Source organism: Peromyscus eremicus, chromosome 3 (assembly GCF_949786415.1).
Source record: "Peromyscus eremicus chromosome 3, PerEre_H2_v1, whole genome shotgun sequence".
In the NCBI taxonomy this organism is placed as follows: domain Eukaryota; kingdom Metazoa; phylum Chordata; class Mammalia; order Rodentia; family Cricetidae; genus Peromyscus; species Peromyscus eremicus.
The window spans coordinates 21,940,434-21,958,846 of NC_081418.1; the positions used below are offsets into that span (position 1 = coordinate 21,940,434).

At 37.5% G+C, this 18,413-nt stretch overlaps 1 protein-coding gene across 1 annotated transcript in view; it reads left to right on the forward strand.

The window, feature by feature from the left end:
• Mios (meiosis regulator for oocyte development) overlaps positions 1 to 18,413 on the forward strand; it is a 33,198-nt gene that overhangs the window by 11,337 nt on the left and 3,448 nt on the right. Inside the window, exons 4-9 of the mRNA XM_059257364.1 lie at positions 2,750 to 3,004; positions 5,381 to 5,550; positions 8,859 to 8,924; positions 9,852 to 10,010; positions 12,818 to 12,970; positions 14,716 to 14,920. Of these exons, the coding sequence (XP_059113347.1) occupies positions 2,750 to 3,004; positions 5,381 to 5,550; positions 8,859 to 8,924; positions 9,852 to 10,010; positions 12,818 to 12,970; positions 14,716 to 14,920 (1,008 nt within the window). The remainder of the gene's footprint in view (positions 1 to 2,749; positions 3,005 to 5,380; positions 5,551 to 8,858; positions 8,925 to 9,851; positions 10,011 to 12,817; positions 12,971 to 14,715; positions 14,921 to 18,413) is intronic.

Consider the following 18,413-nt stretch of genomic DNA (forward strand, 5'->3'; position numbering starts at 1 on the left):
CTCGAAAAACAAAAACAAAAAACAACAAAAAAAAAAAGTATGAATTTTAGCTATTGTGGAAAGCTTAGACCTATTTTTATTCCTTATAAGGTATTTAGACTAAGTGATTTTTATTTATATACATAGATGTACATATATAAAGTTTAACTTGAAAGTGACAGCTAAGTTTTAAATATTTTTCTGTATATAATTTTTTGTCTGTCTTGAGACAGGGTCTCTGTGTAGTCCTGGCTGTCCTGGAACTCAGTATATAGACCAAGCTGGTCTGGAATTCATAGAGATCCATTTGCCTTGGCCACCATGCTGTGTAGCTTGAGTTTTCCTGCCTGGCCCACAGTCAGGACAAATCTCTATCACCCGCCAGTCCCACAGCCACTCAGACCCAACCAAGCAAACACAGAGACTTATATTGCTTACAAACTGTATGGCCGTGGCAGGCTTCTTGCTAACTGTTCTTACAGCTTAAATTAATCCATTTCCATTAATCTATGCCTTGCCACATGGCTCGTGGCTTACCAGGATCTTCACATGCGGCTTGTCATGGTGGCGGCTGGCAGTATCTCTCTGACTCAGCCTTCCACTTCCCAGCTTTATTTTCCTCCTTGTCCCGCCTACACTTCCTGCCTAGCCAACGGCCAATCAATGTTTTATTTATTGACTAATTAGCAACACATTCGCCATACAGAACATCCCACAGCAATGCTGGGATTAAAGGCATGCACCACCACACCCAGCTATTTTTCTCTTTTTAATGTTTATTTATTTTTTTTAATCTCTTGACAGATTAATTGTGGCTAGTCAGCTTTGGATCCTTTGCTACTTTTCTATAACATAGATTGTCTCATTGTCTCCATGAGTCAAGTCTGGCCACTGCTCAAAGTCTCACAAAACTAAAATGAACATTGCGGCTAAATGTTAATATTTCCTTCTAGAGATCAGAGTACTCTTCCAAATTCATGCGCTTGTTGGTTAAGTTCAACAACCACAGAAACAGGTTGAAGGCACATGTAGGAGATAAAGTTCCTCGGAATGGGAAAGAATTGGATTTAGATAAGATTTGGCTTTAGATAGAAAGATGCACACATCCTTTACTACCAGAGGTGGGGGTAGTTTTAGGATTTAGAGACCAGACGCTGAGAGGCCAAGGGTTCCTTGTAGTTATAGTTGTAGCACCAAGCTCTGCCCTTCTCTCTGGTCGGTTGGTGGCCAGTGCCTACTCATGGCTCCTGAAGTTCTTTGCTTCTCACAGACTCCCTTACCAATATGGCAGCTCTGACTGCTTTAAGACCAAGAGATCTCTTTTCTACTGCTTCTCTTCTTTGTAGACTCTCTTTAAGGGTTGACCTGATTAATTTAGGCTAAGATCATATAACCGGCCATTGAATCACTCAGAGTCAATTGAGTAAGGACCTCAGTTAGCTCTATCTGTAAAATTCTTTCATCTCTGCTGTGCTTTGTTGTCTAGACACAAACCACAGATTCAGCTCAAATTCCAGAGGGGGATTATCAAGGGTGTGTTTGCCAAGCTGTGAGGAACCCTGAGACCCTACTTCATTCTGCCTACAGGATGAACCCCCCCACCCCAACAGACACACCCAGGGTTTTCTTCTGTAGCTTTGGCTGTCCTGGATCTAGCTCTGTAGACCAGACTGGCCTCAGACTCACAGAGATCCACCTGCATCTGCCTCTGGAATGCTGGGATTAAAGGCATTAGACACCACTACCTGGCAAACTGATTGAAAAGCTCATTTATTTGCTGTTGATCCATATAAGTATCATTGAGTTATACATAAGTATATAAATATATAATTGTTGTAAGTTACATGTGTAAATTACTAAATAAAGGAAGTTTGTTATATGGACACTCACATTTCCTCATTCATAATTTAATTTTTTTGAAAATACTTTTTGTATTTTTGACAATTTGATCATAAAACTTTCTAGAACATCTAGGAATGTGTTATAGTTGATAAAGTCCCTAAACTTCATGTTTGTACGCTTTGTCTTTATTTGCCTAAATGAAATTACTTTGCCTTTATAACCAACTGCCATGATTTCAGTGTAATGCTATAAAAATAGTAAGTTTTTTTCTTTAAAAAAAAGATAATATACAGTTTTCTAATTTAATAGCAGAGTGAGACATAGTCAGGTCATTCCCATTGGATTTTCTCTTATTATCTACCTTGAAGTCTTTAGTGACTGCAATCTCCTTTTCCTGCATGTGGATAGTTATACAAAATATAACAGTCAGACAGAGGTGGTCCAGCCCTGTCTTGTTAAGGACATGTGACTGCACATACACAGCAGCAAATGAAGAGAGATCATGTGCCTTGCTTTCCAAGGCAGAGGGCATGCCTTGTAGATAAAATAATTCAACTACCTACTCTGTTGGAGCTTGTTCTAGTGAGAGAACAGATGTGAGAATTGATGTTCAATGCTGTCTGGAGGACAGAGGAAACAAGTGGTGAGTTACATAAGAGCTATATATTTTAGAGGGTTGAAGCAGTGTCTCAGCTTAGGGGGCCTGAACATTCATTCTTATAGCAATAGCTTCTTAGTACTTCAACTGTGCTGTAAAATGTTTTATTTAAAATTTCAGTATGCTGCTTATTTAAGCTATTGTAAGATTATGGCTGAGAAATTGAATATTCTGAATGTTGTTGAAATGTTTTTTTGTAAAACTGAAGTGTTGCCTAATATGTTTCAAAATAACAATAAACAAACAATATAAAATGTTTTCTATTTTTAGGAATGGTGGAAAGCAGCAGACATAATTGGAGTGGCTTGGATAAGCAAACTGATATTCAGAACTTAAATGAAGAGAGGATTTTAGCATTACAGCTTTGTGGGTGGATAAAGAAAGGAACAGATGTAGATGTGGGGCCATTTTTGAACTCTCTTGTGCAAGAAGGAGAATGGGAAAGAGCTGCTGCTGTGGCTTTGTTCAACTTGGATATTCGACGAGCAATCCAAATCCTGAATGAAGGAGCATCTTCAGAAAAAGGTATTAGGTTATGTTCTGAGGATTGGCAGTTCATAGAATCTGCTGAAGAAAGGATGTGGATAGTTTTCAGTTACCTAGCCACATCTTACACACATTTTTTATTGAAAGAGAAAGTATATAGTGCTAAGCAGTAAATATTAGCCAGTCCCATATTTAAATGCCTCAGGATAGGTCATTAAAAACAAAATGTTCTTCAATGGCATTTTAATAATAAGTTTTCCAGCATGTATTTCCATTTTCGTTTTAAAGAAGGATCATATACATTAAGGAATGTATGTTGGAACTGCTTTTGTTTGTGAGCACCTTTACTACAAACATCTAAATATATTTTACTGTATACTTTCTCTTTTGGTAGGAAACTAAATGATATTTTTGTTTAGACTGATATAGATTCTTATGAAAAGCATATTGTGATCTGGAAAATGTTCCTACTTGAGTCTGATTAAAACATGTTTGTGTAGCATCGAAAGAAAGGAAGGAATGAAAGAAAGAAACAAAGGTGATAAAGTTTCAATTTGCCAGAGATCCTTGGAGAAACAGATCAGTCAAAAACCAAGACCACCCTCTTTGTTTTTTTTTTTTGTTTGTTTGTTTGTTTTTTTAGATGGGTTTTCTCTGTATATCCCTGGCTGTCCTGGAATTCGGTCTGTAGAACAGGCTGGCCTTGAACTCAGAGATCTGACTGCTTCTGACTGCTGAGTGCTAGGATTAAAGGTGTGTGCCGCCACCACTGCCTAGCAAGATGTGATTTTTGTTTTGTTTTGTTTAATAGGTATATAGTTCACTTGAAAATTCCTAAAGTGTATATAGCTATTTATCTTTAATACATATAGAAAATTATTTCTGAGTTTCAGAATACTAAATTCTTACTTGCTCTGGCCAATCTTTAACCCATTCATAGTTCATTTATACCATAAAAAAATAAACATGCCATTGACTGTAAAATATTTATTTTCATTCTAAAAGTTAAAAAAGTTAATCCTTTAGCCTGAGCACCTTTACTTCAGGGAAAGCCTTCTGCACTTGATAGTGTGAGAGGCATGTAATGCCATTAAAAAGAACAACACATAGAAGACCCTGGGTTCAACGTGTAGCACTGCCCTCCCTTCCCAAAAGGGACTCTATTTCTAGTTCAGTTTTGCTACAACCTGAAAGCATACTTTCCTATCATGTGTACCTGGAAAGTTTGGTATTCATATGCTTTTGTTTTAAAAGACTTAAAGTTTTAAGAGTAGACAGGGGAATGAAGCACCAAGTATCTTGGAAGACATTTTTGTAAAAGTGAATAATGAAGCTGCTAAGAGTAGAAAGTGGGGGGCGGGGGTAATTGTTTTAATTGGAAAAGAAAGAATGTAGAATCAAGAGCTGTAAGAAAGGTAGACAATGCTTAAGAAAAAAGGCAAAGGGAGATCGTAGCTTTTACAGTTGGAGCGAAACTTAGAAGGCCATGTAGAACTGAAGAGCAGGTTGGTAGCTTCCAAGCAGTCCTGTACACCACAGAGCAATTGTCTAAAAATCATTGGTAACAGATGCTTTGTGTCAAACATGTCTAAGTGCAGTTTTGTGATAGTTCTGATAGATCATTTTGGCCTAGAAATTTTTCTAAGTGTATTATAATAAAAATACTGAAACACTGTTTTTCTCCAGTTGACACTTCATATATCAGTATATGTAATATATAATTAGAAGCAGGGCTGGGCAGTGGTGGCACATGCCTTTAATCCCAGCACTCAGGAGGCAGAGACAGGCAGATCTCTGTGAGTTCGAGGCCAGTCTGGGCTATAGAGCGAGATCCAAGATAGGCACCAACTACACAGAGAAACCCTGTCTCAATAAATAAATAAATAAATAATAAATGATTAGAAGTAGGAAAATAAGAAAACTTTGAAAATGATAGTGGTGGGGTATATACATTTACTATCAGTGCTCTGAGATAGCATAGATGAGCTTACTGATAAGGGGGGGCAGTGATTTTGGTAAGATGGTCTTACTTGTCTCCATTTAGATACCAAATAATAATATAACACAAAGGAGACAGCTGGACAAAGAACTGGACAGTTTTAAATGTTGTATTTGCTGCTGTGGAAGCAGCCCAGTCGTAAAGCATGCCAATAGGATTCTGCATTCAATGTCTAGTACAGCAGAAACAAAGTGATTATTATGCACACAATTACACGTGTGTATATGAACTGTTTTTTTTTTTTTCTTTCTACTCTCCCAAATTTAACAGTCTTAATTTTTTTCTTATTCAAGTGGGCTTCTTTTTTTGGGATAAAATTCACCCTCTGATCACTGTGTTGAGAATTTAAGAACTGTGGGGAAAGAAGTTAGTAAGCTTCTGATCGCTTTGATTAGCTGTATATTTTTAACCTACAGGAGACCTGAATCTCAATGTGGTAGCCATGGCTTTGTCAGGGTACACGGATGAGAAGAACTCCCTCTGGAGGGAGATGTGCAGCACACTCCGACTGCAGCTCAACAACCCCTACCTGTGTGTCATGTTTGCCTTTCTGACAAGTGAAGCGGGGGCTTACGATGGGGTCTTGGTAAGTTGTTTTCTTTCCCCAGGTGCTCCTTTGAGTTATAACGGGTTTGCTCTTTCTAATTCTGTTAATACAGATTTTAGCTGCAGAACCAAGACTATTTCATCCTTTACGGAAGGACTGAGCTGTAGAAATGTACAACTATAAACATATATGTATTTGCTGTTTAAATCGTGTGTGTGTGTGTGTGTGTGTGTGTGTGTGTGTGATGTGTATGTGTGTGTACAACTGATGATCAGTCAGTCAATTTTGGCTAAGGTGTCCATACATCTTGAGTTAAGGTTGGTCATTTTCAGACAGTTTCTGTTTGGAAAACAATTATATAGTCACCCGATTTACACCAGACTACGTTTGATTTAGTCTTTCAGGTATTTTAGGCTCGTGTGTGAGCACATCATTTCTTCCTTGTCATGAAGTGCGGTTTCCTTACCCGTTTCAGTTGTTGAGTCACGAGCTTCACATTAAACCTCTTTGCTTTGCACTCTCTGTCTTCTTTCCAGTGATGAAAAGAACTTTCTCTGTTAAGATTTAGTCCTCTGTTTGCTATTAGAGCATTTTTTATAAAAGATGCATTGCTTCAGTAATTGGCAATCTATAAGATTTGTAAAAATGTGTATTGTACTGAGCTATCATACTGAAAATTTAAATAAATGTTAGTGTTTATTTTGACAGCGTCCAGTTTGTTTTGTCCATTTCTTTTAATAAACTTTTAGTGAACCTTTCTGAACTTCAAATTAATATCAAGGAATGTTTATTTTTAACTCTTATTACTACATTTGTTAACCAGATTTTTAAGTCTTGTGTTTGAGCTAACAGGATACTTACGGCAAGTGCTAGGGAATGAGACTGTTGAAACATTACATTTCTGTGTTTTAATTTGTTACCTATGATAAGATCCCTTCTTCTCTTATACCAAAAGGGAGAGCTGAGAAGGAAGGTCATATATCCAAGCTATTTCAAGAATGTATGTCATTTAATGTCTGTGTACTTTCATTTTATTTTTTATATTATATTTATGTGAGTGCTGAATTTAGAAGCCAGATAAAGAGCCAGTCTTGGCTCTGCCAGTTTAATCTTCGCTATTCAGTTAACTTTTAGGGCTCTAACTTTCTCAGATATAAAGACAATAAAGTGGGTATCAACTGAAAAGAAAACTTTAATAGAATGATTTTGATAGAATTTGGATCTTTTTTCTACCTATAAATTTTTTTCTTATTGCAAAATGACTTGTACATTTCTAAATTTATAGTAATATTTTCAAAGTAATTTTTTCTAATACCGATTAATAAAATGTTGCCTCTGAAGAGTCTGCTGCAAACCACCTATGTTGAACAGAAGTGTCTGTTTACAGGTTTTAGGCTTTGTGTTTACGAGTTACAGTTTTTTTTTAAAGGTAGGTTTATTTTTATTTTGTGTACGTGGGTGTTTTTCTGGATGTATGTCTGTGTACTATATGTGTGTAGTGGCAGAGGAGGCCACCCAGATGTGAGTGTCAGATTCTCTGGAACTGGAGTTCAGGTGTTTGTGAGCCACTATTTGGGTGCCGCATAATTAAACCTGGGGCCCCTGGAGCAGTAGCCAATGCTCTTTTTTTTTTTTTTTTAATTTTATTTTTTTATTTAAGAATTTTTTTAAAAATTCATTTTACATACCAACCACAGATTCCCCCTCTCATTCTTCCTCCTGACCCCCTTCCAGCCTCCCCACTCCCCATGACCCATTCCCCCTCCCCTCCTTCAAAAGGATAAGGCCTCCCATGGGGAGTCAGTAAAGCCTGGTACATTCAGTTGAGGCAGGACCAAGCCTGGAGGCAGGACCAAGTGAGGACTCCTGCATCAAGGCTGAGCAAGGTGTCCCACCATAGGTAGTGGGCTCCAAAAAGCCAGCTCATGCACCAGGGATAGATCCTGATCACACTGCCAGGGGCCCCTTAAACAGACCAAGCTACATGACTGTGTCCCATATGCACACGGTCTTGTCCAGTTCCATGGAAGTTACACAGCTGTGTAGCTAGAGTTTTTCTGGTCCTGCCCATAGTCAGGACAAATCTCTCCCGCCAGTCCCGCAGCTGCTCAGACCCAATGGAGTAAACACACAGAGACTTATATTGCTTACAAACTGTATGGCCGCAGCAGGCTTCTTGTTATCTAGTTCTTCTATCTTAAATTAACCCATTTCTATTAATCTATAAGTTGCCACGTGGCTCATAGCTTACCAGTACCTTGTCTCGCTTGTCATGGCGGCAGCTGGCAGGTCTCTCTCCCTCAGCCTTCCACTTCCCAGAATTCTCTTCTTTGCTTGTCCCGCCTGTACTTCCTGCCTGGCTACTGGCCAATCAGTGTTTTATTTATTACCCAATCAGAGCAACACACGTTACATACAGAACATCCCACAGCACAGCTGTTGATCTAAAGTTCATGATTTCTTGCAAGCTTGGTTCAGTTGTCTGTAGATTTTTTTTCCATCATGATCTTGACCTCCTTTGCTCATATAATCTTTCTTCCCTCTCTTCAACTGGACTTCTGGAGGTTGGCCTGGTGCTTGGCCTGGTGCTTGGATCTCTGCATCTGCTTCCATCAGTTACTGGATGAAGTTGCCAGTGTTTTAACCACTGAGTCATCTTTTCAGCCCCAAGTTATTAGTATTCTTAATAAAATTTGTACTGGTATACCCAGTTCATAGATTTTCTAGATTTGGTGATTAATTTTATGTTGCTGTTTCTTCAAAATTGATTGCTTTGAAAGAAGGATTAGATAACATTTTAAATTTGATATTCTGTGCATCGTGCCTTATAGTTTATACTGGTATTGTAGAAGAATGAACTGATTTTTAAAATATATATAATTGAATTAGGCAGGTCTGTGTTTGAGAGGTAAATCTGTACTGTCAAGGACAACGACCTTAATACTGTGTTTCCTAATAGTAACATCAGAAAAGGCTTCTTTGGCAATTGGTGACTCTTCCAACATCTGAACATATATACATATGAAAATGTATACTTTATGAATATATATATATATATATATATTGTAACACATGAAAATAAACTTACATATTAGTTACATATTTAGTCTCTGTAAAAACTGAAAACTGGCCGGGCGGTGGTGGCGCCCGCCTTTAATCCCAGCACTCGGGAGGCAGAGCCAGGCGGATCTCTGTGAGTTCAAGGCCAGCCTGGGCTACCAAGTGAGTTCCAGGAAAGGCGCAAAGCTACACAGAGAAACCCTGTCTCGAAAAACCAAAAAAAAAAAAACAAAAAAAAAACTGAAAACTGAAGGCATGTACAATTGTTTGTTTGTTTGGTTTTCCAGTATGAAAACAAAGTTGCAGTACGTGACAGAGTGGCATTTGCTTGTAAATTCCTTGGTGACACTCAGGTGAGAACTGATTCAGTCTATATTTGAGGTGATTACTGGTTACTATGAATTATTTTAAGAAACTAATCTTTATATATCATTATATACCTGAAAATTTTTATATAAAATCTAAAAAGGTAATTATTACATTGACATTGTAAATGTACATGTAATATCTAAATTTGTTTTAGAATGTTGACTTGATGTTTTAGTTTAATTTTGCTTTTAGAAGAAAACTTAGCAGATACAAATTTTAAATTTGTGTTAGTAATGCTTTACACAAATCTTTGACTTCAGTACCTAAACACTTACTGCTGCCTCTGAGGGTTGTGAGGATGAAACGCACACGGATGCGTTACTAGCAGTGCTATTGTAATGACAGCGTTGGGGAACTGAGGAAGAGTGTTGGCTGGGGTTTAGAATAGGATGAAATTAGACCATGTAAAGGAAGTAGTTTTTATTGATGATTTTCCACATGTCATTCCAATTCTCTGATTCTGTTTCATGCCACCACGAGAGACAAGAGGACACTTCCCTTAGAGTTAGCCATCTATAATCATAGGAAATGTCAGTTTTGAAATGATTCTGGGAACTAGTTAGATAGCACAGTTGAAAAACTCCGTGGAATCCCCTAGAACCTGTGGAAATACCTGCCTGGGTGTACGCATGTAACCCCAGGGCTGGGTGGCAGAGAAGACATCTGACGTCAGTCTCGGGCCTCCATACATACCCTTGCCTACATGTCACACTAAAATAAAGTGATTGTGGATCCTGTAGTGGAACTTGAAATAGATGTAGGCTTTTTAGTACATGTCTAGATTTTGGCAAGAGTTTCTGTCTTAAAATGTTTTCCATCAAGAATAAAATTGTTCTAAATATAGTAATTCTCAGTTATAGAATGTGTAGTGAAACAGATTGTATTAGAAAAATCACTTTGAATTTTTTCAGTTAAATAAATACATCGAAAAGCTGACCAACGAAATGAAAGAGGCTGGCAATTTGGAAGGAATCTTGCTTACAGGCCTCACTAAAGATGGAGTGGACTTGATGGAGAGCTATGTGGATAGAACTGGAGATGTCCAGACGGCAAGCTACTGCATGTTACAGGTTAGTGCAGTCTAACACTGGTCTTCAGAGCCAAAATGCCAAGCCATACTCTGCATGGCGTGTATCTCCTCAGCTAAAGCATACATGCTCTTTTCCTTGCTTAGGAGTTTTGGTTTGTAGTTTGACCTTGTTGATCTGTTGAGGACTTGGGTTATATCTTACTGTCCCTGATCTCATCAGCTTATCCAGGTTTTTCTTTAAGTCTGGGAAATACCTTTCTTGACTGCGTCTGAGTTTATGTGAAGCTCAGATGGATCCAAAGCCTCAGGTCAGAGTCCAACCCATCTTCCATAAAGGACTCCCTCCGCTGATATGAACTGTGGTTTCATTTGAACAATAGAAGTTACACTTCAATTCTTTTAACCCTTAGTGTCCTTTTTATTACCAACAGGGTAATTTTAATAACTAGTTCATCAACATTTTTTTTCATTGCTTTAACAGTCCAGTGGTTAAACCAGATTCCAGGAAAAAGTTGCTTTCTACTTTACCTTGGTGGGAAACTTGAGGTCTGTCTCTGCTGTGTCCAGTAGCCCTCCAGCAGTTGTGGCCTTTCGTGCATGAGCGCCTCTTTCCTTGGTGCCTTCTTCCTTTTATATGCAAGCCTGCCTTACCTGGGTAAGCCAGTCAAAATGTGCTTACCCCTCCCTTCAGCTTCTATAAAACATCAAGCCACCACCCATGTGAGCAAAGGTATTCCGCCATATAACTTTTCTCATTGGATGAGATGTTTGCCTTTTAAATGAACTACTGATATACAACTACAGAGTACAGATGGGTTAGCAATAGCACAGTTTGTAAAATGTTAAAATGCAAACAATAAGTACATAATGTGACCTTTAAAACATCTAGTCTGATAATTGCTGCTATTCAGTTGAGATATTTCCTCTGTGTCTATTTATTTAGACTAACTCTACTATCAGGCTGTTTTCATTTGGTTTGTCCACTTTCCTTTTGTTCCTTGGTTTTTCCTGCCTTATTGTGTACCCATTGCTTCTTTCTATATTTCCCCTTATGTCACCTGTTGGCCTCTAGCTATGCCTTTCTTGTTGTCTTTTTGTTAAATGTGGTGCTCTGGGTCTCCCACTATGCATCCGAGTCACATTTCCCTCATACTGCATTTCACACCTAACGTGTCGTAACAGCCCCCCTTTCTTATCTCACATCTAGCCCTGGGCTTTTCTTAAACTTCACATTTTACACGTATTATGACAGTATAATTTTATTTATGCGTCTTTTCCTTTGTCCAGCCATCATATATTTTATTCTGTACTTTATAAGCTCCAACTTACAATGTCCTTTTTGTTTTAGTTAGTAATTTGTTTGTTCTATAAATTATAAAAAGAAAGGAATTACAGACTTTTATCTATTTGTTCATTACTGTTCCTAGTGTCTGTTCCTCCTGTGGGTATGAGTTTAATCTTCTTTCATCCCCTTGTTTATTCTCTAGCATTTCTTGTAATACAGGTGATGGCCCAGCTTACATTTAACAGAAGCATCTAGTTCATCTTGGTTTTCCTTGCAGTGCTTTAAAGAATTGCTTTCATATTCATCTGGCCTCTTTGGTTCAGATGAGACATTAGCTGTTTTCCTTGCTATGTGGGATAGTTCATGTCTCCCTGGATTTATTTCAAGAAGCCCTGTGATTTTTCAGGAAATTGTTTGGGTCTATTATTTCTGATTCTTTATCTCTTCCACACTCTTGTTCTCCTTTTCTTCTTGGCCTTTCTGTGCATAAACAAGTTCTAGTGTTCAGAGCCTGGGGTTCTGGTCGTTTTCTTCTCTCCTTTTTATTACTTAGCTCCTCCTCTTCAGGAGGACCATTTCTTTTCCTCTTTTCTCTTGTTTGGAGACAGGTTCTCGTTGTGTAGCCGTGGCTGGCCATGGATTCATGATGTAGGCCAGGCTGGGATCTGCCTTGTCTACTTCTGTGTGCTGGGTTTAAAGGTGTGTGCTTTCATGCCCGGCTTCAACTGGACAATTAGTGTTGGCTTGTTTATTTGTTCTTCTCTCTATTGCTGCCCTTAGCCATGAAACTTGCCAGGAACATTTTTTTCTCCTATATCCATAAGTATTTTAAAAAATAAACTTTGTTATAGTTTATATTCCTTATTTATCACTAGTTTAAGGGATTATTTTCCTTAAGTCTTTAAGTGTTTTTCTTTGAGCATATTTCTTTGAATGTGCTACATACTGCATTAAATCTTTCTTCTGTCAACTCTGACATTTATATCTGTTTAAGAAATATTCTTATTGGTCAAATTGATGTTCTGAATGAGAAGAACTTTAAAGTAAACTTAGGAAAACCAATTCTTGCTTCTCATTAATGCCTATGTGCATTTCATATTTAACTTATGTGAAAACAACATTTCACTATTAGATATGATGAGCAAGATTCAGTATTAGTTTAAATGTCATTAAGTAGTTTTGATGTATAATTTGGATACATTATAAGCAGAGTTTTTGAATCCATAAGTTTTAGTACTTAGGACAAGGGGACTTTTATCACCATTGACTGCATTAGCCAGGAGGGTGGATAGTTTTCCACTGGCTCTGTAAACTCAAAAAGGAGTTCCACTTCCTGGTCAGGTATGTTACATAGGTGCATACTTACATCACTAGTGAAGTACAGCTTAGGGCAGAGTAGTGAGGCTTTCCTCATTAGGAGCCAGTTTCAGGGCAAAAGGCCATTTCTTCCGAGTTACGCATACCATGTTCTACCCAGAATCTTCTGGTTTAAACCAGGACAGTGGAAATACTTGAAACAATTCATGGTTTTGTTTGTTTGTTTGTTTGTTTTGTTTTTTTAGGGTTCACCTTTAGATGTTCTTAAAGATGAAAGGGTTCAATATTGGATTGAGAATTACAGAAATTTATTAGATGCCTGGAGGTTTTGGCACAAACGAGCTGAATTTGATATTCATAGGAGTAAGTTGGATCCCAGTTCCAAACCTTTAGCACAGGTAAGTAGGTTGTTCTAGAGAAAATTAAATTTAATGTGAGCATCAGATTAGTGAATTGTCACCCATTCTTTTACTTATATTGACTTTCTCTTATTGTCTTTGTTCCAGAACAGACTTCGTTCTTAATTTTTTCCTGTTTTATTTTATTTTACTTTTTTGTTTCCTAACAATCATCTTGTACAGCTGACCTATACTTGGAGATAAAACAAAGGACAGTAGGCCCAGATGATCTCAGGAAAGCGTAATTGCTAGGGCTGCCTGAGATTCAGTGTCTGCCAAACACTTTCAGAGTGTCAAATGTAAATAATTCCATGTGTGTATTGTTTTTATGTATTATTTATATGCAGTAGAGCAGGATTTGGAGATTAAAAAAATAGGATAAGTATAGACATATGTCTCTATATGGCATTTTTAATATGAGATCAATTATCACATAAGGTATGTGACATGATATCGTACTATTACTTCAGATGTTAAATATTTGGTTGTCTTCACCGTGAGCACTGGATGGTGCTATTTTATTTTTGACAGTAGTTGAAAAGGTGGAGTAGATGTTTTAGTAAGACATTATTGTGCTGTGTGTTACTAATCTGGAAGAGCTGAATACTTTTCTAAAACCTAGTGAGCACCTTCTAATGGCTGTTTTTACCATCTCACCCGCTTTGTTTTAAACGTTTAATGTACTTTTGCAGGAGCCTTAATTCCTTTTCATCTTAGAAAAGGTGGTGGTGGGATGTTTTATTTTGTTCTCAAAATGGAACCTGGGGCCTTGTATGTGCTAAGCAGTTGGTCTCATACTGAGCTACATCCGCAGCTCTCCTCTCTCTTTCCTTTTTCCTTTCCTTCCTTCCTTCTTTCCTTCCTTCCTTCCTTTCTTTTCTCTCTCCTTTCTTTCTCTCTCTATCCATCTGTCGGCCATCCCCCCTCCCCTCTCCTCCCCTCTTCTCTTTCTCTCTCTTTCACTCTCTTTTTTTCTTTCCTTCCTTCCTTTTTTTCAGACAAGAATCTTACTAAATTACTCAGGCTGGCCTTGAACTTGTGATCCTCTGCCTCAGCTACCTGAGTAGTTGGGTCATAGGCCTGTCAGGAAGTCCAGCTCAGAGTGTTGCTTTTATAAGCAGTTTTTGTTCAGAGGATGGGTCACCGAACTTTGGTTTAGTGGTTGAACTTCGGTGCCTTAGTTTCTCTTGTTGCTGTAAACAGCTGCCTAACAAGAAGCAGCTTAAGGGACAGCAGTTGTAGGGAATACAGCCCTTCCTGGTGGGGAAGGAATGGGAGCAGGACCACGAGGCAGCTGACACTTTGTGTCCACAGTCAGGAAGTGAGGCCAGGCTAAGAAACCTGAAGGGCCATACCAAATGGCCCACTTTCTCCAGCTAGGCCGTATATCAAGGCCTATTCCCAGCTGTGGACCAAGTGTTCTATGGGGCACATTTTATATTAAACCATATTGGGGTATTTTGTAATGGCCTTGAATGCATTCCAATGTCCCTGATAATTATAAAATGTTAGGGTCTAAAGGTCCTAGTATTTCACAAATATCAGTGGTATTAGGAAGAATGTAATTAAGTAAAGGTAACAGGAAATACCAAATAATGTAACTGCTACATGGAAACATGGACTGAGAGCTAATCAGATGGATCATTTTGCAAAGTAAAATAAAATTTTAAAATGTATTTTGTTAGTATCAGACTTTATAATTCCATTACGGTTTGCACTAAATTGCTTTTTCATTTGCTTTGTAGGTGTTTGTGAGTTGTAATTTTTGTGGCAAATCAATCTCCTACAGCTGCTCCTCAGTGCCTCACCAGGGCAGAGGCTTTAGTCAGTATGGTGTGAGTGGCTCACCAACCAAATCGAAAGTCACAAGTTGTCCTGGCTGTCGAAAACCCCTTCCTCGATGTGCACTTTGCCTCATTAATATGGGAACACCTGTTTCTAGCTGTCCTGGTATGACATCATTGCACAAAATATTTTTCTGAACTCATTTTTTCTACATAATTCAATTATTGTTTCAAGTAAAATATATATTAATGTCTACTATTTTTAAGAAAAGGCACTTTACTGACTGGCTTGAAAGTTTTTATTACCTCTTTAATTTATAAAGTCTGTACATTAAAAGTAAAAGTCTGTATTTATGGTAACTCAGGTAATCTCATAGATGCTGGCCAACCTAAAATTGATGACTAAAGCTTAAAGATGAGTGATTTTATAATTATACCATTCTTATGGCAGCTACCAATATTTCAGATTTGATATTTAAAATTCAGTGTGCTCACAGCTGTTAACAAATACCTTGTATCCATACGGCTTTTTGATAGTCTCAGAGTACTGTCACATTCCTTATGACTTCATCCTCACTTCTAATACATAAACTGTTAGCCCAGAAACCAGGACACTTGCGTTCTCAGTTTTTGGTCTTGCTATTTTGACAATTATGTAGTAAATAGACGTGGGGTTTTATTGTTCTCTGTTTGTTGAGAAGGGATCGCATTATGTAGACCAGGCTGGCCTGCTTGTGCCTCCCAAGTGCTGGGATTAAAGATATATGCCACCATTCCAGGGATGATGTATGTTTTTTAATGATGAAAAATAATATACTTGATAGCTTGGAACATTCCAGTTTTGTAACTTGAAAATGATACTAATGTCAAAAGTCTTCATCAAAAAAACATTTTGGCATGGGCTGGGCTTGGTTGAGGGTACCTTTAATCACAGAATTCAGGAAACAGACGCAGGCAGGCAGATCTTTGTGAGCTCACATCCAGTGTGGTCTAGATAGAAAGTTCCAGGACATCCAGAACTGCCTCCGTAGAGAAACCCTGTCTTTAAAAAGAAAAAAAAAGTTATTTGGCTATTTGGTACACTGGTGTAATGAAGAAGTGGCCATTGTGTCTTCTTCCTCCATGCGTAATGTTTTTAAGTATACATTCTAGTATTTATGACAGTGTCTTACTATGTTGCCTTGGCTGGCCTAGAACTCATGACCATGCCTTGGCTTTTGAAGTACTGGTGTTACAGGTGTGCATAACCATACCCCCAGTATTTGATTTAAATATGAATTGAAGGTTTTTATTTTATGCTGCATGCTGATTAGTTTTTATGTAGCCCCAATTATAACAAGAATGTAACAATTTGGATCATCTAGTACAATGAAAAAATAAAAGAAAATAAATCATGTATCTGTGAGAATGGAGATATATCAAAGTAGTTACATTTAGTATAGCCTTTGGACCATAAATCTCAGGAAGTTATAGAGAATAGCTGCCTTCTGTTGGGACTACAGTTCATTTCATTTTTTATTACATATTAACTTTTTGATCTTTCCTAATTTTGAAACATGTGTGAGAAGATAATTACCAGGAATTGAAAAAAATTAAGTCATAGATAGTTCAAGCTATTGTGGAGACTAATAAATGCTGAATACTATGATTTATTACATCATAATATTTGTTTCAGAAATTTCTCCCATACTTGGTTCTGAATATAATATAAGTTTATCTACTTATTTACATATTATGATAAGGCTGATACACTGAGCTGAGTGAATCCAGGAGCCTTTTAGAGCCCATGATGAACAGTAAACATGGAACATGGAGAACTAACGTAGAATAAGAAAGAAGGGGTAATATATTTTGAGGAGTAAGGAGTAGTTCACAGACCCTGTGTCTAATTCCAAAATCTTTAGGAAGATCTGAGATTCCAGAGGATTTGTTTGTTTGTTTGTTCTGGCTGACTGGGAACTCAATTTGTAGACCAGGCTAACCTCAAATTCACAGAGATCTGCCTGCTTCTGCCTTCAGAGTCCTGGGATTAAAGGGATGTACCACCACACTTGGCTTCAGAGGATTTTTAAAAATGAATTTATAATACTCTCATTTGACAATAAAAACTGGTAAAAATGAACAAGACTAGTAAGATTTTTATTTATTTGTGAATACCCACATGCTTTCCTGCAAAAATGCTACTGTACTTAGTTACAAATATATCTGGCTTTCTTGATGTGTTATAGAAAGTATATTTGTTCTGTATTACTTTTACAAAATTCCCAAGCATTTTGAATTTTGAAATGCTTTATCCTGTGGTGGTAGAATGAAATGTATTTTACATGGAAGTTGTTAGGAATTTTGAAAGAAACATTGAAAGATCTTGAAAGGCTGCTCCCCTGTTGCTTGTTATGATCAGGAAAGCCTTTCTGTGTCTGGATGGATAAGGGTGGAAAGTGTGGGGAAGTTATGCTGAACAGCACATGCCGCCTCAGTGGCATAGGATCTATCTAGGAAGTGCATTCATAGGAAGCAGAGCCCTAAAATTAGGAGCCTGAACATAATCCTAAAGACTATGATACAGTAACTAGAGAATTTGTTCTTTTTATCAGAAGATTCCTAGCTCCAAAATTAAACAGACTTAATAGAAATCAAACATTGTCTCCCAGTTTAGAAATACAAGTACACAGACCTCTCTCGGGTGCTTTGCCTGTAGTCAGACATTACATCCATCATACCTCATGGTCCTAGAAGTCAGTGTTCATGAGCTTATTTAGTGAATCTCTCTTTCTCTGTCTTGCGCGCGCGCATGCTGAGCACACATTCTGCCACTGAGCACAAGAGTTGCATAATGTTAAACTCAGTTACATAATCAAACTCTATTAAGAAGTTTTAATTAGCATAAGTTTTAAACATTTTACAAATACTTAATAGTACTTGTTATTCAAGTCCTAAAAATAAAACCACACATTAAAACCTGTGCCTTTATAGAACTTATAAATGGTGACATATTTTTTTAAAGCTAGATTTTATAATGATTTCCTCCTTTTGTTAGTGCATGGGTGAGACTCTTAATTTCCAAATATTTTGCAGTGGGTATCTCCTTAATTCACTATAAATCTTTAAAAATTTGAACACACTTGAACTTTAAAAAAATTACCTCTTTGTAGCAAGGAAGACTTTAATATGTCAGTTTCATTTAAAAAGGAAAAATGTACACAGTAAGTAGCCTGTTCTAGACTGTCCCCTCTTGAAAAGTTAGGAGTTAAAAATAAAGGAGCTGGAGAAGTAGCTCATAGTTATGAGCACTGGATGCTGGTCTAGAGGACCCGGGTGTGATTCTGAGCTCCCATGTGATGGCTCCCAGCCATCTGTAACTCCAGTCCCAGAGATCCAATGTCCTCTTGACCACCTCAGTCATTACTCACACATCTGGTGCACAGACATACATGCAGGCAACACACACACACAGAGTTAAAAATAAATAAATTACTAAAGAGACCTTTACACAAGGGTATAAAAATAAGTATCTCTGTAAATCTGTATTTTCCCTCTGTCTTTTCCTTTTTCTCATTGTTGATTTGTTGGTAAATCCTTTAGAGCAATTTCAGTGCAACGACCTCTTAAATATTATTTATACATTCTTTTACCTTTATACCATCAGGAGAAAGTTATGG